Here is a 17,462-nt window from a genome sequence, read left to right on the forward strand (position 1 = left end):
TGCTTGCTGCATGTGTTATTTTGTTTTACTGGGCATAAGTGGCAAATGCTTTATTATAGTGCCTGCCTGGTACTGGGAGTCATTTGTCAGTGTTTATGGGCCCTATCATGACATTCTAAAGTGCATCGTCACTCGTCAAAAGTCTATTCAAATTTAGTAGGATGTCCAGTTCACAATGGGAGGGGTTTCGTTCTCAAAAGTGGAGCGCATGGCGTAACAAGGTGTTCCTAGGTCTTTTAATCAGTCATATGGGTGTGTTTGGGGCATAACATCATTTTAAACCAATGAGAATTACATCTGTCATTCCCTTTAACGGCGCAACGCGCGATATGTCAAATAAATGCATCGGTATTTTGACATTCAACGGCGCATTTGAAGGAGGCTGCTTGCGAGACTGTATGGAATAGTCATTCTTAAACCATGCTTTACTAAAACCTAGCATAGCCTTCAAGCATTTGCACTCGTCTATTATTTGAACTCATTGGCAAAGTGAAACTTCACCAAGGAGTCAGTCAACGACAAGACAGTTATATGCAGTTACTTTCACTATTGACTGACAATGGGTTACCATCGAAAACATAGGCTGGAAAAAGCAACACTTACCCTAATGTTGCTCAAATGACTGAATAAAACAACATTTATCCTGCAGAGGAGTTGCTTACATCTCGTGACAGTGTGTCTTCAGCTGTGCTCCATAGGTGTCTCTCGCCTCTCCCCTAATCACTTTTAACCGTCATTACCAATTTGCAAATGATGGTGAATAACTACTCATCATGATATGTACAGTATTTCGTAATATCTTTATTCTAATTATGTTTCCCATTGTAATCGTGCAATTTGTAATGCTTTGCATGGACGTGCGCTGGTGTGCGTTCATGAATGATAGAAGGATGGTGCGTGCACCTGCCAATATGACTGTTGACATGCGCTCTTAAAATAGCATATGAACAACTCGCCATTGACTTCTGACCAGGTTTAGGTGGTGTATGATAGCGATTTTTAGACAAGGCGCCATGTCCCTCCCTAGGTTGTTAATTGCCACACCCCTGGGCGCAATGCTTAAAAAATAAACGTGCAAAATAACGAATTAAACTTTCCGCGGGTGAATAACGAGTATTACGCCATGCGCTGGTGGCCCAAAATACAGCCCTATGTGTTTTCTCTCTGTCTTTCTGTGAATGCATAACATACTGTAAAGTCTGCGTATCTCATCTGTGCTCCCTTGTGGTGCTGTCATTTTATTTGTATATTTAGCAGAAGTGGGGTTCCCTTTGAGGGATGCTAGTCACCTGGTGGTCGAACCCTGTAGCTGCACATTTGGGGTGTCAGAGTGTTGCTTGCGGTGGGCTGCTGTGTCACTGGGTGTGATGGCTTGGACCTTAGAACACACCTCCAGTTAGTCTGCCCCCCCTCAGGTAAGCCCGTCTTACTGTACTGTCTTTTTTAGCTCCAGTGAAGCTTCGGCCCCACTTTAGGAATGTCAAGACTTTTGTAATAAAACACAAATAATAAATATTTTGTACTTTCATAACCTAAGTCTTCTCAGTTCTTATTGCAGGACTCCCCTCCCCTTTCCCCCTTTTGTCATTATTCAATAGACTTGAATTTGATTGGAATTTACGTCTTTTGCTTGGTGCTTTCGAACCTGTTTGCTGAACATTCATTAGAAATTCTCTTAAAGAAGTCCCTGGGTACTAATCGTGCTTTCCGGTTGTTTCGTAAATCCGCCGCCCGAGTTGGAAAGTGTAAATTACCCAGCTTTCTTGCGGCATTTTGGTCAGGCACGCCCACTTTACCTCAGAGTACTTGAGGGTACCCCAAGGTGGACGTACGACCTTACAACAAACATGGCTGCGCCCATAGTTGAGATGAAATGACATGTATTTTTTTTGCATATGTACTGTGTTGGTCATGTTAATGTTGATGTAATGCTCTTACACACTAGATTACATTGCTGCTTCAATCCGTTCACCAATTCATGCATTGCATGGTCTTGCTGTTCCAGCCGTTTTACTAGAGGCTACATGTAGCACAAAACAATGACTAGCCTCCTGCTAATGCCCCTCGTGGCTCGAGAGAAAGGCGTTCCTAAAGCCACTCATTCGTACATGTTGTATGGGTGGGTGTACGATGATTTACGAGACAACTGGAAAGCACCATTAGCCCAGGGTGGCGTAGTCAGGCTACTGTGATTGGCTTACAGACCCTATTTCCCCTCCATACTGATCCGGATAGATAAGTTCCAACTTACCTGAAAATGAATTCCCACTCATCATATCAACCTAAATGTTCCACTGTGTGGATTCTGTGCTCTATATGCTATTTCTTGAATTTCCCCTTGGGGATCAATAAAGTATATATATATCTATCTATCTATGATGCTATCCTTCACAAATAGTGAAATCAGAGAGGATGTGCCAATCAAAGGTAAAACACTGATGCTACTGTCTGGTTGACTTGACACAGTCTATGTTTGACAGTATGTATATGTCAATAGTCTACAATATTACTGACCTCAGTGTTTCCAATTTGCAGTTAGGATTTTGTAGAGCAGAGAGCAGTTCTTCTCCTGACGTCTGCAGGTCATTCTTACTCAGGTCCAGCTCTCTTAAGGGGGAGTTTGCAGACTGCAGAGCTGAGGCCAAAACCTCAAAGGACTTCTCTGTTAGCTTACAGTCAGCAAGCCTGCAAGTGGGATAAGACCCCCAGACACACAACACTACTAAGATAAGAGAAGAGAATAAAACCCAAGTATTCTACAATATCTTCCTAAGAATTTTCTTAACTGTGTTCTTAAGAAGATCCTACGAGAACTCTTAAGCAGATTCACGAAGGTGTTCTTAAACCTCAGAATCGTTCGTAGTCTCGTTCTTATCATGCTGAATCCCATTTCTTCTTAAGTTGATGTGCCAATTGTTCTTAATTAGCATAGGTACAGTAAATGCCCTGTCAATCCCTATAAAAGGGCATGACAATTAAGGGCCTTGTGCACACAAATTTAGGCTGAGGCACCAGTTTTCATTTCTACCATATATCATACAGTACATGAGCAAGACAATTTGATTACCATATGACACATGCTTTGAAGTGAAAGCACTGCTGCAGGAATGGAACAGCAAATGAGTCGTTATATTTAGTAGTTAGCATAAAAAGTGAAAAAGTGTTATTTGTTGTGTTTATTTATTTCTAAATACTTTAATGCTTTGTAAAATAGTGGAATTTAGTTTATTAAAAAAAAAATTTTTATTCAAAAATGTCATAAATGATAAAATATATAGTTGTCATTTAAATTCTATTATATTTTACACCTGCAGATACGATGAAAATGAAATAATCATTTATTTTGAGCAAACAAGTCAGTTCTCAAATGTGCGTCAGTTGTCAAAGAGTGCTCTTAAGAGTTCATAGATTCTGTTCTTACCTTAGAACAAGAAAACATAGGTGAATACCATAATCTTCATAAAAACTGCGTAAGTGGTGACGTGTTGCCAGAACACCGACCGTATGGACCACAGAGCGATAGCACAAAACCAATACGTCTTACAAGGCGAAAATGCAGAAAGGCTACATTCAGCGCTAGCTATCAAGGTAATCTCTCTGATCTAGAAAATATGATTAGACAAATTAGGAAAGAAACTGACCAGGAATTGAATCGTAATGTTAAACCAATGACCTTTCAACCTACTCTTGAATTAAGTTCACCTGAAAGCGTGGAAGTGAATGAATGTGTTGAAGCAGATGTTGAACAATGTGCAGGATTACTAAACCAGATCACCCTGACCTCAGAAATAGTTGATGAGTATTGAATGTGAATAAAGAATGGAAAATGAACCATAACTGCAAACAATGACCTCATAATAAATAATAAAGTGCGATGAATGAAATGTATCATTACAAGTATTTTAGTAGCCTGACCTTGTAAAGTGGGAATTATGCATGTAAAGAATTGTATGTCTCAAACTGTGAAATGGGTAAAGTGCCTTAAACTGTTTAAATGAATGTATTCAGATTGCATTGTAATGCCATAAGTGTTTGTAACCTGTAAGAATGTAACCGATCTCTCTTGATGACTGTAAAAGTGTATGTTGCTAAATGTAATGTGTCACATAGTTATAATTGCCATTGAATGTAAACTGTTTGTGTAACCACTGGAAACTATCTGTAAACATGAATGTAATGTATCATCTCCGAAATGTAACCCGGAGAAGTATGTTAATGCGTGTCATCTTAAATTGTTGGTTAAGATTAGTGACTTCTAGAATGTATTAGCTATCTTGAGAATTTTCCCAGCTACTGTGAGAATATTCCCAGCCATTGTGGGAACTTCTAGAAGGTTCTAAACTGTTGTGGGAAAATAGGATTGATTTGTCTCAGGAATGTGTGGGGGAGCTCAAGTCCACCTAGTATAAATAGGGGCCGAACTAAACGATCGGGGCTGCTTCTTCTTTTTTCTTCTACTGCTACGTGCTTTTTGCTGTTACGCTTGATTGTTAGGATTCGTTGTCCGTACTTCGTTGAGAAGCCAAGTGTTGGAACTTTGTGCCAGGCTGAAGCCGCGGATCGTAACTCCGCACCACCTGTTGCCGGGATCGCACTGCTACTCCGACAGTGAGAGACTGCCGAACGACTATCAGCGGATTTTTCCCTTTTTTGAGGACTTACTCTTTTTCCTCATATACCTTTTCCTCCGTTTGTGGATTACTATTGTATTCTCTACTCCATTTGTGGATTTACTACTTTTATTGTATTCTCTTTTGTGGATTTACTTTTTTATATTTTCTACAACATTGTAACCTGCAAGTTGACATTACGCCGCATTTTGTTAACATCACCAAAGTGCTGAAAAGTAAAGAACTCATTTAACCTTGGCATCCAATTCTTCAAGCAGTATTTTTGTCTTTTCTTGGTTTTTCTACGAATTCCAGCAGGAGGGTAAGATAACTAGTTTCTTCTGTGGTTATTCATCTGCTCTGTCTAAGACTTGGGTTAGTTGGACTTGAGTGCTGCTGGACGGTAACCAAATCTCCATCCTTATAAAACCTGAGCAAGAAGTAGCCTATAACCTGTGTCTCTAGATAACCTCTAGGATCAAACATCTTCGCACGTTAGCCAACTGTTCGAGACCTAGGCGTAGTCGCTCCTTATTTCATAAACATCTCAATAAGTCCACCACGGAAGCCTGATCAGCTTCCAAGGGGGATATTCAAAATTAGGAGTAATAGGTTATCTGCGCCGCAGAGGGAAGACGTGCGACTTCGCTCGACAGTAGGTCCCTGCTATCTACAATAACCTCAAGGGGGTATCGTGGGTCTTAACTGCCTAGGCCTGGGGTTACGTCTGAGAAACGGCTGACGTTGACTAGGTTCTGGTGGTTACCTGCAGGGGGCAACACAGTGGGTAGTGTTGGGCGGTATGACCAAAAATGTATATCACGGTATTTTTCAAAATTCTTACGGTTTCACGGTATATGACGGTATTTTTTTTACCATGCATAATCAGATATTCACAGCATTTTCTACAGGTTGAGAGAGGAATTGCTGCAGTACATTGACTAAGGATGGTCTATTTTACTGTCATGATGTAGAATAACTCCACATTGGTGGTAATGCAGTTTTGCATGGCCCCAGAAAATGATGCTGTTTACAAAGAGCCACTCATGATTCTAATAAAGAATCTAATCAGAATGCAAAGACAATTGCAGTCAAAATACAGAACTTTTACTGTGCAAATTTCACAAGTACATCTTGTAAAAAACCAATACAAAAAGTAGTGCAACTTGCAATAATTATACTTTTTTTTGAAAATTATACAATTTAAAATAAAACCTCTTTGTTAATATGCTTACTCTGTCAAATAGGCCTATCAGAAATGTATTGTTATTGTGTGGTTTACATGACGTTAGTGGTAGGCTAACGTTAACTTCATGTGGATGTGGATGTCTTGTTAGCCTGCCATGAGCTTCGGTTCGGTTCGCTAGGCAAAACATTAACAAAAAAGTTCGTTTTGGTGCACTGATGAGTCAGGATCATTTTTAACTAGCCAGCTAGTATTGCTCAGTGCATCTCTATAACATGCTTTACTTGCTACCTGGATAATTTCAGCGAATATTCTTAAGGTGAGATGAATGATAAGATCATTAAACTTCACTGTGTTCGGTGGGTTGCTAACTAACGACATCACCTACTACTAGCCAGCTAGTTAGCTGTTGAACAATCTCAATAGAATTTTCGTGACGGTAGGCTAAATCCTTTTCAATGCAGTATCCCTTAACGTTTTTCCTTAACTAAAGAAACAATTTAAGGTATTATTCAGTGCAACACCCTTAAACCCTTTACCCCTTACCTAAGGAGAAATTAAGCCTTAAGGGTCATATTTCAGGGGAAAAACTTAAGGTGTTTTGTGTTTACCCTCACAGTGGCACCATGCGTGCGTGTGAAAAAAGTCCCGTCTGAAACACTGTCGCGCGCAGAGTTCCAAATGTTGTGTAATCAAATACACCGGTATGGCGGTATATTAAAAATTCATATCATAACGAAAATATACACCGGTATACGGTGTGAACCGGTATACCGCCCAGCACTATAAGTGGGTGTGGAAAAGTTGTCCTCCACAGGCTAGTGTGGCCGAGCTGGGCTCCAGGCAAGGCTACCGTGCTTGTGGACAGTAACGTTAGCCAGTCACCGAGCGTGGCTCAAGGTAGGCTGCGTTGTTTTATGCCGAACAACTGTTAGTTTAACTGAGCAAGCTCCAGGTTAAATAACACGTAGGTCGTCAGTACAATCCAACTTATCCGAGAGTGTAGTCTGAACAGCCCGTGGAGAACGAAGTAAGCTCCGACGAAGCTGCCGGGCTGCGTAGAACAACAATCGTCTGATAAGGCGAGAAGAGATAAGAGGGAAAACTGGCGTGTGACAAAAGCTGATATACTGTAATCTCGGCGACGTGACACTTTTGGTATACAACTCTCGGTCTGTGGCTGGCGCAAATTAGAGATATATCTAGTGATGCACGATATATCGGCCGCCGATATAATATCGTCCGATATGGTCATTTTTTTACACATCGGTATCGGTCCGATGTCAAAATAGGGCCGATGTGAACAGGCCGATAATCATTCCTGTGTATTTGACGTGTGTGTAGCGATCCAAGCGTGTTATCTGTCTACACTGAATCCGTTAAATATGCCCTTCTATTGCATCATATTTCTTATTTAAAATAGCAGGGCAACAAGACTGACAGAAAGAAGACACTGGGCATCTGACAAAAGTTCTTTCAAAACATTGCGTTGTATCGCGCTGCTCGCGTTGCTTGCAGTCAAGTTGATGGCTGGCTTGCATGTCATGTCACGCCTAGCACTACATCTCTCGCATTAGGCTAAATATAACTGTGTATCAGGCAGAATGTAGTTATATGGTCGTAATAGGAATTTAATAGGGCTGTAATGATATGCGATTCAAAACTGAAATCGCAACACTCATATCCACAAACCTGTGTCGCGGTGTGAAAAGGCAGAACCGACACACCCTTTCTAGTGTCTAGCAGTGCTTTGCAGCTTACGCGGCCGCATAAACAACACACATCTCCCGCATTACTTGGCGGTAGCCTACGTTGCTTTCATTGTAGACTTTACCAAACAGTATAAACCCCCTGTTAACCTTTCCTGCTTTGTTTCAGACCGTAGTCAGAAACGCAGGGGAGATTCATTATTCGAGGGCCGATGTTATAAGATAGAATAACGTCGGGGTCACGGTCCCATTTCTGATGAGCAAAATACACGAGCTGAACTTTATGGAGTTTTATTTCGGACAGTAACACCGCTCACACTGTGTACAGACTCCAACTTGAACTTCCACACTCTCTGCTCCAGTCGCATACATACACTTCCTCACTCTATCTCCCTCCTTTCCAGCTTCTTCCCACACACACACACACACACACACGGAGCTCTCTTAAAGGAGCCCCAACACCATTTTACAACACCCCTCTCTGCCCCGCTCTCTCTCGCTCACTCACTCACTGGACACGCGCGACTCGGCCAACGCAATCCAAATAAAACATTACAATCGTGAAAGCAAGGACTCATAGAAGACGACTAGCTAAATTACTATTAAATCTGCTTAGCAACATTAGCATGCTGCACATATTTGTTTAAAACTCTTGGTTTCAAGTTGACTGATCATCTCAATACCAATGTTTCCCAAAAGTGCCTCTACCAAGGAGAACAAGTATTAGGCCCAGGGGCGCCTGCAGGATTAAATGTTAAGGTACGCACAGACATCGGAACCCCCCCCCCCCCCCCCCCCAACACATACAAAAAAAGCGCATAACATAACAAGCGCTAACATATTTGAACGGAACTGATTTATTGAACGGATTTATTGAACTGATCTAATGGGCACCAAGTTTTATGGGCTAAAAAAAAATCATGACTGTTTAAAAGAATGCCTATTTAAAGCTAATTCTCCTTCTACCGGTTGCATTGAATTGTTTTAGGACTTCTTCGCAGTCAATTGTCATTTCCCAATGGATGTTTAGGAGGGCAAGGCCGGTTAGTCTAGTGTCCGTCATTGTACTCCGCAAGTAAGTTTTGAGACGCCTCAATGTACTAAATGACCGCTCAGCAGAGGCCGTGGATACAGGCATTGTAAGCAAGACTTTCAAGACGGAGTGAACGTTTGGATAGAAATTTTCCGTGTTTTCCAAAGTTTGACAAATGTCATTATTTTTTGGTTGTAGCTCATTGAGCTGTCTCCACAGCTCCAGCTCCGTGTCGGCACCATTAACATCCGGCATGAGTTGTTTAAACTCCTCTTTTATGTCCTGCCATAACGTGTCGGTCAAGGACGAAAGTTTGTCTGGCAGCAAATACTGGCCCTTCAGGCGCGGCAGTGGGACGCAGACGCGGTCTCTCACATCGGTTGTGAGGTGGTCAATGAATGGAAGGAAAATGTTAAGTCGCCAATAGTCTTCTGGGGTTGATGCAGGTGTGTTTGACCGTTTGGTCTGCAATGCCACAATGCGGGGGACAGAGGGGTGAACTTCAATTTTGGCTGCCAAAGCACAGCCCTGCTCCCACAAGTTCCCAAACGCTGTATCTCGTTTGCGTTGAAGCAGTGTTACTAAGGCGGTGGCATTAGTTGCGGCTGTTGGTAGATCGCATTCAGGATTTTGCAAACTGTTGCTGAGGGGCGTAAGGTACTGAAGCAAACCCTGAATTACAGTGATGCTTATGATGAAATCAAATGATTCCATTGATTTGGATAGGGAGGTCGCCGTAGCACAGCTTTTTGAGTCCCCCTCTGTCTGTAGCCTCGCCATTGTCACGAATATGCGCTCATAATTTTTTATCACAGTGGCAATGCATGCATCATGTTGGGACCAGCGAGTGTCAGAGAATTTTTGTAAACGTTGGTTGCTTTGGTCGCCTAAGAATATCTGTAGCCGTTTGGGGGAAGCAGATATGAAACTCACGATGTCTTGGATGATGTTCAGTGAATTTCTAATCAATGGAATTCGTGTGGAATGCACTATGGCCAGGTTCAGTGCGTGATTTCGGCAATGCACATAGGTAGCAGCAGGATACACTGTAAAAAGTTTCTGTAAATTTACACCCAGATTCTAACATTATTCACCGGTTTTCTTTAATAAACAGGACTTTCCGGTCATTACTAAGACTAATATGTAAAATTAGGCTCCAACACTGTTATTTACCACGCCCGTAATGTTTATTCTGGAACACACGCACTTCCTGTTATCTATTAACGTTACCTTCGTTCTGGTGATGGGAAGCTGTCTGCTGAGAGAAGACGATATGTTGGAATCATACCCAAACCCATCGAAAGCCATCAACACAATAAGGTGAGTTTATCTGTCACCTTTGACCAGAAATACAACGTTTGAAAGCACACTGGTCATGTTTATATTAAGTTGTATAATACAACATCTCTGAATGTTACCCTGCTGAAACGAAGTTAGTAGTAGTGCTATTCAGCTAGCCAAGACCGCGCTTTCGCCCTTCTTAAGCCATGCGTTATCGTTATCACTACACTTGTCGATCAAATTTTACGTTTCTGCATTGCAATCTGGAGCCATCTAAATGTATTGGTATGTGTAGGGTATGCGTAGTTTTTGAAAGTTTGACTCGCGGGATTTACCTGCTATAACACGTGCTTGCTAGCTAAGTCTGCTTAGCATCATCAGTTTAATAAACCAGTGGCCAAATAAACAATATGGCACAAACGGATCAGTGTTGACTGCTGCTTTCAGTGTTTACTTGTATGCATGGATTTCGCCCGTGCTGGTAATTACTTAAAGTTGTGTTAAGTCCTTCAGTTTAGAAAGCTAATGCTAGTTAGTAGCCTAGCTAGCTCTCCATAGCAGAGGTGGTTGCATGACACGCGTATGGTATTCCTCCCGAGTTCATTTGAGCTAGCGGCATGCAACAGGAAGATGTTTACATGTCAGATATGTGGGCATCAGTCCACTGCGTCTATTTATGTGAGCCATACCTAAATTCATGACAATATACCCAATATAGACCTTCCATGTTGTGTTCCAGATTGGCAAATAAAATTTAAGAGACATGCAGGTCTTGGATTTCCCCTGGGGATCAATAAAGTATCTATCTATCTATCTATCTATCTATTTATCTATCTAGGTCTTTAGACGCACATATATAGAAACCATAAACAATGTGGTTTTGATAAGACGGACACTATTTCAAAAGCAAGCCCCCTTACTTTGCACACACATTCCTCACACAAACATCTTATCACACCCGCCTCATCACTTTTAATCATTCAACGGCACACACACACACACACACACACACACACCTTTCATACTCACCTTGCAGACAACTCACATTCACTCACTCCTTACATACACACACATACACACACACACACTCAGAGATTACATTCACTTTCTCACTCACACACATACACACACACACACACACACACACACACACACACACACACACACACACATCACAGAGTTGTTGAGTGCCTTTCTTTTCTTTTGCTAAGGGATGTGCGACCGTAGCTGATGTTGAGTCTTCCAAGGCTACCTGTGACGCCTCGCCTGATATTACTAGGTATGTTTGTTTTCATTCACTAGAGTAATAATGATCAACATATACATATTTAAATCAACTTTTGAATACTAAATGTTTTTTTTTCTGTATTGAATTTTGTTTGGACAAAATCCTAAAATGAATCTAATCATAGTTGACATGTGGATCTATATCTTAAATTGAATATGATAAATTATTTTTTTCAGGTGAACGACAAGGTAATCATCAAAAGTGGATGGTCAGCATTGAATCCTTAATCGTTTGTGAAGGGTCCAACCTCGCCACATTTCTAACAGGCCTTGCGACATGTTTCTCCACCTTCTACATTCTGAATCTGCAATATCAGGAGGAGGCAGCGTGCACCCTTGAATTCATCCAGAGGTAAGTTCATGTCACACTTTCGAACCAGAATTTGTTTTATGTGTGGTATGTATTGGGGGGGGTTGTGTAGTAGTGTACTATGTAGTTATAAGCACTACTATGCAGGATTACACCCTCTGTAGAGAGCAATCATGCATAGTACTGCTGTAATAACCACAGAACACTATACTTCTACTTCATACAACTGATTAAATCAAATATAAATGCAGTTACAGTAAGTAATAAATGTCAGTTAATTTCATTGTGAGAAAGTGTGTTAACGTTACAAATTCACATCCGATTCATTCACTTTGGCACAATTTTCCTCTACATGAATCCTAGTGTACCCTATCAGTTTTTGTAACTCTCTCTCTTTCTCTTTCTCTCTTTCTCTCTCTCACAGAAAAAAGGCCCAGAAGAAGCCTAAGAACAATCACTAATAAGTAAAGTGAATGTTATACTTGATTTCTCATGAATGTTACTTGATTTCCTCCCTGATTATCATTTATACTCATCTCTGTACTTTAAATTCTTCTGGACATAATCTGTCAGTTTATTCATTCTCACATGTACACAAGCCCAATGCGATGCAATGATATTGATAATTATCTGTGATAATTATTCTGTATCTTATTTGATTTTGAAATAGTACTACTGTAGATAACATGTCTACATTTTACATACATATGTGATACACAAGCCTAATGCAATGTTTTTATTTTCCATGATAATTCTTTTGTACCTTATTCACGATTTTTGAAATACAACTAGATCACGTGTCTACATTTTACATTCATACGTGATACACGAGCCTAATGCGATGTTTTTGTTTTTCATGATAATTCTTTTGTACCTTATTCCTTGTTTTTTGAAATACGATTTTCAAAATACAACTAGATAGCGTGTCTACATTTTAAACGGGCCTAATGAAATGTTTTTGTTTTCCATTGTAATTCCTCTGTGTCTTATTGCCCGTTCTTTGAAATCCGATTTTCAAAATACTACTATGTATCTACATTTTACATTCATACATGATACACGAGCCTAATGCGATGTTTTTATTTTCCATGATCATTCTTCTCTGTCTTATTCCCTGATCCTGAAATACGATTATAGTAAGTCTACATTTTCCAAAATTACTATTTATCTTGCTTCATGTCCCTTCATCTTTCAAAAAGATTACTTTACTGTTAGACTGTCAAGTAAGTGCTGTGAAATAAAATATCTGTTAAATTACAAATAAGTAACTGATGTGAAAACATGGATTTTTATCTTTAAAATGTTGATTTGAGAGTGGATGAACTCAATATATGGCACTTGTTTCCTGTAATTGTAAAAAAATAAAGACCTGTTGTGTAACTAACGCGAAGATCACATTTTTTTCTTGTTACCCAACATGAAAATTATGTTATACAGGAATTTAATGTTATGGTAGTCTGCCGTTAAACAACGGGAAGCTCCTGGAAATCCTGCCAGTTGTTTCCTGTTAATTTACAGGAAATTAATGTTGTTATTTTACATTAACTTAACGTTAAACCAGGGCACCGTTAAATAACAGGAATCTGCTGCCAGTTGATTCCTGTTTTTTTACGGGATAATTTCTTACAGTGTAGAGATGTCTGATGCGGGCTTGCACCCCTTTCACCTTGCCACTAACATTGCCTGCGCCGTCATAGCCCTGTCCTACCATGTTCATTGGGTCTAATTTGAATTCGTTTAATTGGTCAAGCACGATCTTAGTTAATGCCTCACCTGTTGTCTCAGCAGTGGAGATGAAGCATAAGAAGTCCTCTCTCACGGAATATTTTCCTGCGTCAGAATGCACGTAACGCACTGATAATGACACTTGCTCCGAATTGCTGATATCAGCTGTTTCATCTAGTATGACAGAAAACCATTTGGCAGATTGGCATTTTTGAAGAATTGTATTTTGAATCTGTTTCCCACACAATTCAATTATTTCGTTCTGAATTTGGTGGCCACAATAAGTTGCGTTGACAGGCGCAAGTTCCAAGTATTGCTTTAGGGTGGCATCCCCCCTTGCACGGTACTGTAAAAAAGCCTGGAAATTGCTTCGCGTCTGTATGACCTCTAAGAGCTACATTTTGATGACCACACGTATTGATCAAGTCGATGATTGCTGTTATACCATGCCTATTACGTTCTGTTGTCTCTTGGAGGGAGCGATCCAATGTTGCGCAAATGGAAGGCTTTTTACCTGTGCATATTTGGACAAATTCTGAAGCCCGCAACTGGGCAGCCTGGTGTGCTTGTGTGGCTATGTGTTTCGCAACTATTTTTTTTGCATTGCTCCAATCTCGGAGTGGCTTAGTCCTGAGAATTAACTCACCGGATGAAAACAGTATGCATGCAACACAAAGCAGGCTATCCTGACACAGACTGTAGCGCAAGGTTGGATAGTTCGACTCATTGAAAAATTCTTCTGGCACTTTTCTCTGTTTACCGAAAATCAGTGTTGAGGGAGCTATCCACCCTCTGTGTGGTTTAAATCGGGTCTGCAAGACATGGAGTTTGACTGAGTCCGATGCACATTTAAGGATATTTGCCTCAAGTTTGCCAATGTCTGACAAGTCTGATGCTAATGTTAGTGGGCTGCTAACTACCTGGGATATAGCACTAGCAGAGCTAGGGGATAGTTCATCTGTCTGGAAAGTTGAGGATGAACAGCAGCTAGCATTTATCATTGACGTGGAGGGGAGACAGGGAAAGGGGGATGAGGTGAGATTGGATTGAGAGGATGTTGAGTTAAGTTGTGAGCTTTCAGTGACAAATGCTGTCTCAGCCGGCTCCTGCGAGGGGCCTGGACAGTTAGCACTGATTGTTCCATTGCTGCTAAGGGGTGCTTCTGGAGGAGTGGAGGACTGTGCCTCAGCCTGGCCGCTAGCCGTTTCAGACGGTACCGGAGACGGCTGGCAAGCAGAGGACGCCTGTGCATCATTGCATTTAGGCTTTTTAGAAAATGTTTGAAATAAACTCATTTGTTTGAAGCTTCGTTTACTCATTTTTATGCTGGTAATAGCACACGGTATGGTAGAACTACTGACTGATAGTTGCTGTTCTTCAATTTGGAGGGAATCGACACTGATGACACACAGCGAGGGGGCAAACGATACAATTTATTTTTTTACTTTTCCAGTAACCAATCAGTTGTCATGATCACTCACACACCCCGCCCCATCTACTAGACCGGTCTCTCTATCGCAAACCCCATCCCTGCCCCGCCCCCGATCACACACAAACTTCTAAACCCGTCTCTCTCTCTCTCTCTCTCTCTCTCTTTCTTTCTCTCTCTCCCCCCGCGGAGCTTGAAGGTACGCACAGTGCGTACGGCCGTACAGCTGCAGGCGCCACTGATTAGGCCTACCTTTAAACTTAAACACACATGGGGAAACTGAACAGTCCAATCAGTAGACTAAGCTAGCCAAGTATGCTACTTTGTTTACAATATTTCCAGGCTTCAACCACACAGCTGAATTAAAGAGGGAGAGTTGTAATATAAATAGTAGGCCTATAGTGTGCCATACCTATAGGCTAATCTGCATAAAGTGCTGTCATAAATATCAGACATTCAGTATTCTCTCTTTTTATATCAGGATATAAAATAATACAGATATATTCTATTATATTGTAATCCTCTGGTGTTCTAAGGTAGGCTATTGAAACGTTATTTAAAAAAATGCATTTTGGAAAATAGCTCTTTATTTGATTATCATAAGAATGTGTTTTCTATACAGATATATCGACATCGGTATCGGTATTGGTATCGGCCATAACAGCAAAATTAATATCGGTTGTCGGTATCGGCCACAATTTTCACATCGGTGCATCACTAGATATATCCACTACGAAGAGACTGCCCTAGCGGTCAGGTAGCCTGCATACTAGCCAGCGGTCTATTTACTACTGAGAGCATAGACGACTGAGAGCAGAAGTGGGAAGCGTAAAAGCCTGAACTCCGGCGCACAGCATACGTCATTACCAAACGTTGCTGATTGGTTAAGGGAACTCCAATGATTTTAAACCTCAAAATAAGCATCCGCCCATTACGGAGACAGATTATTATTACTTTGTTCCAGACTGTATGACGAAGAGAAACGTAGTCACAGGCGGTAAGGACCAGGCTAATTTCCACCACACGCACCAGTATTCCCACGGCATAGCACCTACACTGACTGCATTCACTTCCCTTTTGTGTGTCCCGCCATCAATGGTCCCCCGAGAAACCCAAACTCAGAGTGTCAGAGTTGCAATCTTTTTGTATTTTTTTGTTTTGATGACGTGTCTGTAATTGTGGTTAGGGTTCTGAACTGGTTTTAGGGAAAGAGAAAATATATTTTTGATAGCGTAAAATAATGGTAATATTATTAGGATCATGACATGTTTATTTTTGTTATGATTAATGTCTTTAGTTTGTTAATTGTTTTGTGCACTACTCTCCCGCCATTTCTGAGTGACGTTTCTAATGGGTAGTCCCATAAAAAGACTGAGCTTCTGTCGTTCAGGGTGAGAGTGGCGTAGGGAGAGCAGCTTGCTGTGAGGCGGAGTCTGATTTGTGAACATTTAACTCTTTGAATCCCTATTAGTTTTGTATTGATTATTTTGTTTAGTTAAGTATTTAAGTGTGAACAACCCTCGTGTTGATTTTTTTGTTTGTAGCCTTTTGCAAAGTTTAAATGCACTGTAAATAAACCAGCACTCTTAGCACAAAATTTACACTTGTCTGTGGTTCGTCAATGTCTCCTTTTACCTTGGTTGCCTTAAAAGAGCGCGCATCCCCTTTGTGAGTTTGGACCGTGAGGTCTCATTCTTCACAGTGGGTTTTGAGAACAAATTTCTTCATAAGAACGGTTGGTGAACGAGACCCAATGTTATTGCTGTATTGTTGTTACTATTGCTTGCTACTATTGTATTATGTTATAACTGTCTAACCACTGTGACGACCATGTGCCCCTTCAGGCCTTCTCCTGTCAGTGCACGGGCAGGGCTGAGCCTGGTTGGGCTAATACCCCTATTGATTGCACCTATGGTTAGGGTGGGGCTAAATAAGGGGTTCCCTATCTTTCTCATGAGGCACTTTTGTTCCTTCTTGCAGGCACTCACTTTGATTCTGATCACACTTGCACTTTGCTCTCTCCCCTCATTTGTATCTCTATCTCCCCTTGCATCCATACACGCATACACACACGCCACCTCTCCCTTTCATTTCCCCCTAGACATTTTGCTATTGGTAACCTTTTGCTTTACTTTAATAAATTACTATTGGGTTTGAACCTTGTTGTCCGTGTCCCTCTTTATGTTTCGGTCTGGGAACGAGCTGACCGTAACACCACAGACACACTAATAAAGACTGATCAGTGTTACTATACCAGAGCAGAAAGAAGATCTATTTAAACATTTCAGGCAGGAGGCCATCCTTTCTACACCCCATTTACATCATGTGCATTTAATTAATAGTTTGACCAGATTAAATAACATGCAACAATAAATAACAATAATACCTGCTGGTGCGAGATGAAGTATTATTATCATGATGGGAACACAATACTGAGGAAAGCTTGCGTATCCATCAATGAGATAATACTCTAATGATTAGAGTCTAATCTACATCTATCTGATGATACCCTGGCCTCAAACCCTTGAGCTATTAAAACTAGAGAATAAACATAAGAATTGAGGTATCTAAAATACCTGATGTGTTTATTGTGAAGAAATATGTGTACATGTGCATCCCAAAAATGTGAAGTCCATTGCCCTGCCCAGACTAAGAGATTAAAGGCTCAGGAAACTTTACTAAAACTTTGACTTAATTAGCTGATTAGAGCTTTTGCTAGAACAACATTTCTATTGTTAATTCTTCATTCTAATATTTTGATACTGAAGTTTTGAAGAGCTGTAAACTGTAATCATCAAGATTGAGATTATCAAAATCATAAACAAAAGCTTGAAATATTTAACTTCATGTATCTAGAATATATGGAAGTTACACAAGTTTGTCACTCACATT

General features: G+C 40.7%; 1 protein-coding gene and 1 long non-coding RNA gene across 2 annotated transcripts in view; one reads left to right on the top strand and one right to left on the bottom strand.

Moving 5' to 3' along the window:
• LOC143127112 (NACHT, LRR and PYD domains-containing protein 12-like) overlaps window positions 1-17,462 on the bottom strand; it is a 53,157-nt gene that overhangs the window by 27,460 nt on the left and 8,235 nt on the right. Inside the window, exons 6-7 of the mRNA XM_076288420.1 lie at window positions 17,460-17,462; window positions 2,515-2,685 (exon numbers count right to left, since the gene is read on the bottom strand). The exon at window positions 17,460-17,462 is cut by the window's right edge and continues 1,981 nt beyond it. Coding sequence (XP_076144535.1) covers window positions 2,515-2,685; window positions 17,460-17,462 — 174 coding nt within the window. The remainder of the gene's footprint in view (window positions 1-2,514; window positions 2,686-17,459) is intronic.
• On the top strand, window positions 11,010-12,800 carry LOC143127143 (uncharacterized). The gene is made up of 3 exons (XR_012987518.1): window positions 11,010-11,098; window positions 11,284-11,458; window positions 11,841-12,800. It is a non-coding gene; the product is annotated as an uncharacterized LOC143127143 (long non-coding RNA).

This window comes from Alosa pseudoharengus, unplaced genomic scaffold (genome assembly GCF_046254945.1).
Source record: "Alosa pseudoharengus isolate Yale_2024_CS ecotype anadromous, Long Island Sound unplaced genomic scaffold, YU_APseudo_1.1 YU_APseudo_1.1_scf_1, whole genome shotgun sequence".
NCBI lineage: Eukaryota > Metazoa > Chordata > Actinopteri > Clupeiformes > Clupeidae > Alosa > Alosa pseudoharengus.